Source organism: Centrocercus urophasianus, unplaced genomic scaffold (assembly GCF_019232065.1).
Source record: "Centrocercus urophasianus isolate 14NV4802_14NV808 unplaced genomic scaffold, USGS_Curo_1.0 seq_190, whole genome shotgun sequence".
NCBI classification, from domain to species: Eukaryota; Metazoa; Chordata; class Aves; order Galliformes; family Phasianidae; genus Centrocercus; species Centrocercus urophasianus.
In genome coordinates, this window is record NW_024884745.1 from 72049 (window position 1) to 74628 (window position 2580).

The 2580-nt window shown below is 56.6% G+C and overlaps 1 protein-coding gene across 1 annotated transcript in view; it reads left to right on the top strand.

The window, feature by feature from the left end:
• The first annotated feature begins 321 nt into the window (after positions 1–321).
• RBFOX3 (RNA binding fox-1 homolog 3) overlaps positions 322–2580 on the top strand; it is a 48832-nt gene continuing 46573 nt past the window's right edge. The window contains 2 exon segments of the mRNA XM_042821196.1: positions 322–411; positions 413–504. Coding sequence (XP_042677130.1) covers positions 322–411; positions 413–504 — 182 coding nt within the window.

Below are 2580 nucleotides of genomic sequence, written 5' to 3' on the forward strand. Positions count from 1 at the left end.
GCAGAATGCGAGTTTAATTGCTGCGAGTTGAAGGAGGATGCAGGCGTGGGCTGGAGCAGAAAGTTGGGTCCCCTTGACTGCACCCTGCTCCCCATCCCCAGGGGCTCTGTGTCACCCCATGGATGCTGGGTGCAGCGCAGCGATGCGCCCGTCTCTGTGCTCTGCTGAGCCCCGAGGTGAGCAGCAAGTGCCTGCGGGGCAGCTTCCATCCTTCCCTCCTCCATGTGCTTTTTTTGGCGAGAGCCGAGCTGAGAGCTGGACGTGCTGGGAGTGCAGGAAACGGTGCTGGGGTGGCGATTGCTTCACCTGTGCCCTTGGCCCATGTGCAGCTCATTGGCTGCACAGGGGTGGGACCTTCTTGCTGCAAAGCAGGAGCTGGAGGGGAGTGCTTGCTCTTTGCAGGCATTTTCCCCCACTGGCACCTGGAGATGGGTTGCTGAAGCTTGGTGTTGCGTTGCTGTGGCTGGAATCTGCTAATTGCTGTGCTTGCGTCGAGCTGGTGGGGTGAGTAATGTGTGTGCATGGGGGGGATGCTGGCATGCTGCGGGCCGCTGTGCCTCTGTGCTGTGTTTGGAATGCTGGGGCTGCTCTTGGAGTCTGTGCTGGAGAAATGGTGTTGAAATGGGGGTGTGCAAAAAAGCGTTTCCTGGTCTGGAAGCGGGATGTGACGCGGGGGGGGGGGGCTGAACTTTCATCCAGGAGAAGTCTGAGAAGCAGCCGTGCGACATCAGCAGTGCTGAGCTGTGATCAAGAGGGTTCTGCGAGCGCTCTGATTTAGCAGCAAAGAGATGAAATGAGATCCAGGGGCTGAGAGCCAGGCAAATTCTGACTACAAACAAAGTGCATACGTGTCTCCGGGATGGAAATTAACAACAGGAGCAGCTTCAGCCCCTGGATCTCCATTGTTGGTTCACGTGCAGGGAGCTGCCTGTGCCCCGTGTGGATCCGAGGGGGCTGCCCCCATCCCAGACACAGCAGAGGGAAGCAATGCTCAGCACTGGGACAGATGGCCTTTTAGCAGTGTAGCACTCTGGGGCTTGTTGGTTTTGTTGTGGGATCCGCAGTAAATCGTCCCTCTCTCCTGCAGGGGAAGGTCTCTGCTGTGCTTGTAGTGCTGGGTAATGGGCTACAGTCCACTTTCTCAAAGTTGCACTCCCTGTATCGACTGGCCCAGCTCCTTCTGGAGGAGGGAATCAATTTGGGGCACCCGTGGCAGCAGGTTGTGTGCTTGCACAGCTCCTTATCTCCCGGACAGGCAGACAGATGCGTGTCCCACAGCCCACCCCCATGCTTTGTGCTCTCCAAACCCCCCAATTGGCAGAACTGTGGGCGGGCAGCCACAGCCCTGTGGGACAGGGGGAAGCACGAGCAGCAGGAGGGCGGGCAGGACATCAGCTCTGCAGGCACCGGGATGCTCCCCAGCGCCGTCCATCTGCTCCTTCACGGCCGTGTGCAGTTTGTGTCGTGGGCTGAGGCCAGGCTGCTCCATTCCTTCTGCCGGGCAGGAGCCGCTGCCAGGAGCTCACTGGCACCGTGCTGAGGCCTGCCTGCATCCCGATGGAGGAGCATCCTCGTGGTGATGCACGTAGCACCGAGTCAGGCTCCAGATGGGGACCGTGCTCACGTGGTTTTGCAAAGTCCCATCTCTGTGCTGCTCAGATCCTGCAGCAGGACGGCAGGGCTCACCTCCCCTCGCACTGAAGAAAAGGGGGGGCTGTGGAATGGGAAGAGTTAACGCAGGAGGATTTTTACCCTGTGGCGTAAACACTACAGAATGCGTGTTTGCCTTCATTTGCATATCGAAATGTGTCCTAAAGGCCCTTCGTTAGGAAAAGTTCTGTTGGTTTTTTTGGTTTTTTTTTTTTTTTTTTTTTTTACTCCGTCTTCCTATAGAAGGGAGGAAATTATTCATAATTAAAAAGTAATAATAATGCGGAATGAAGGAGACCAGCTGTAAAATACCCGGCACAAAAGGGGGAGCGTGGGGAATCTATTTTTACTGGTTTCCACGGCAACAGAGATTTTGTTTACAGTGATTTTCCTCCGGTGCTGCGAGGCTGTTCCCAATTTACATTCAGAAGGAGCTCTTTGCACGGGAGCCCATCGCTGGAGGGTGCTCTGGGCACGCAGGGAGGATGCTGGGGCTGAGGAGGGGCCCTGCAGCCAATACTGCTTCTGGTCTGAGAGCTCCGGAGAGAAAGTGTGCATCACCTCTGCAGTGTAACTGATGGAGCAGAGATGCTGATTGTTAGAGAGCTCTTTAATCTGGCAGGCGCAAGCGTTTGCAGGATGCAGTAGCTGGAAATTGAGGCTCGCCTGATGGGGATGGGTTTTTTAACGAGGGCTAATAGAGCAATGGAGCAATTTGCTGAGAGCTCCTAGCATTCTTTGGCGCTGGGTCTGTCCCTCCCTGGAGCAGGGAATGGTTGGAGTGGTGTTGATTGCTGAGGGAGCAGCTCTGTTCCCCAGGCAGGGCTGGGGGAGGGCTGTCCCGTGGGGCAGGTTGGTCCAGGTCCAGAGGGGGTCTGCAGATGGCACAGTGGATGGGTGTGGAGTGGGGCTGTCCCGCTCCCTTGGGTC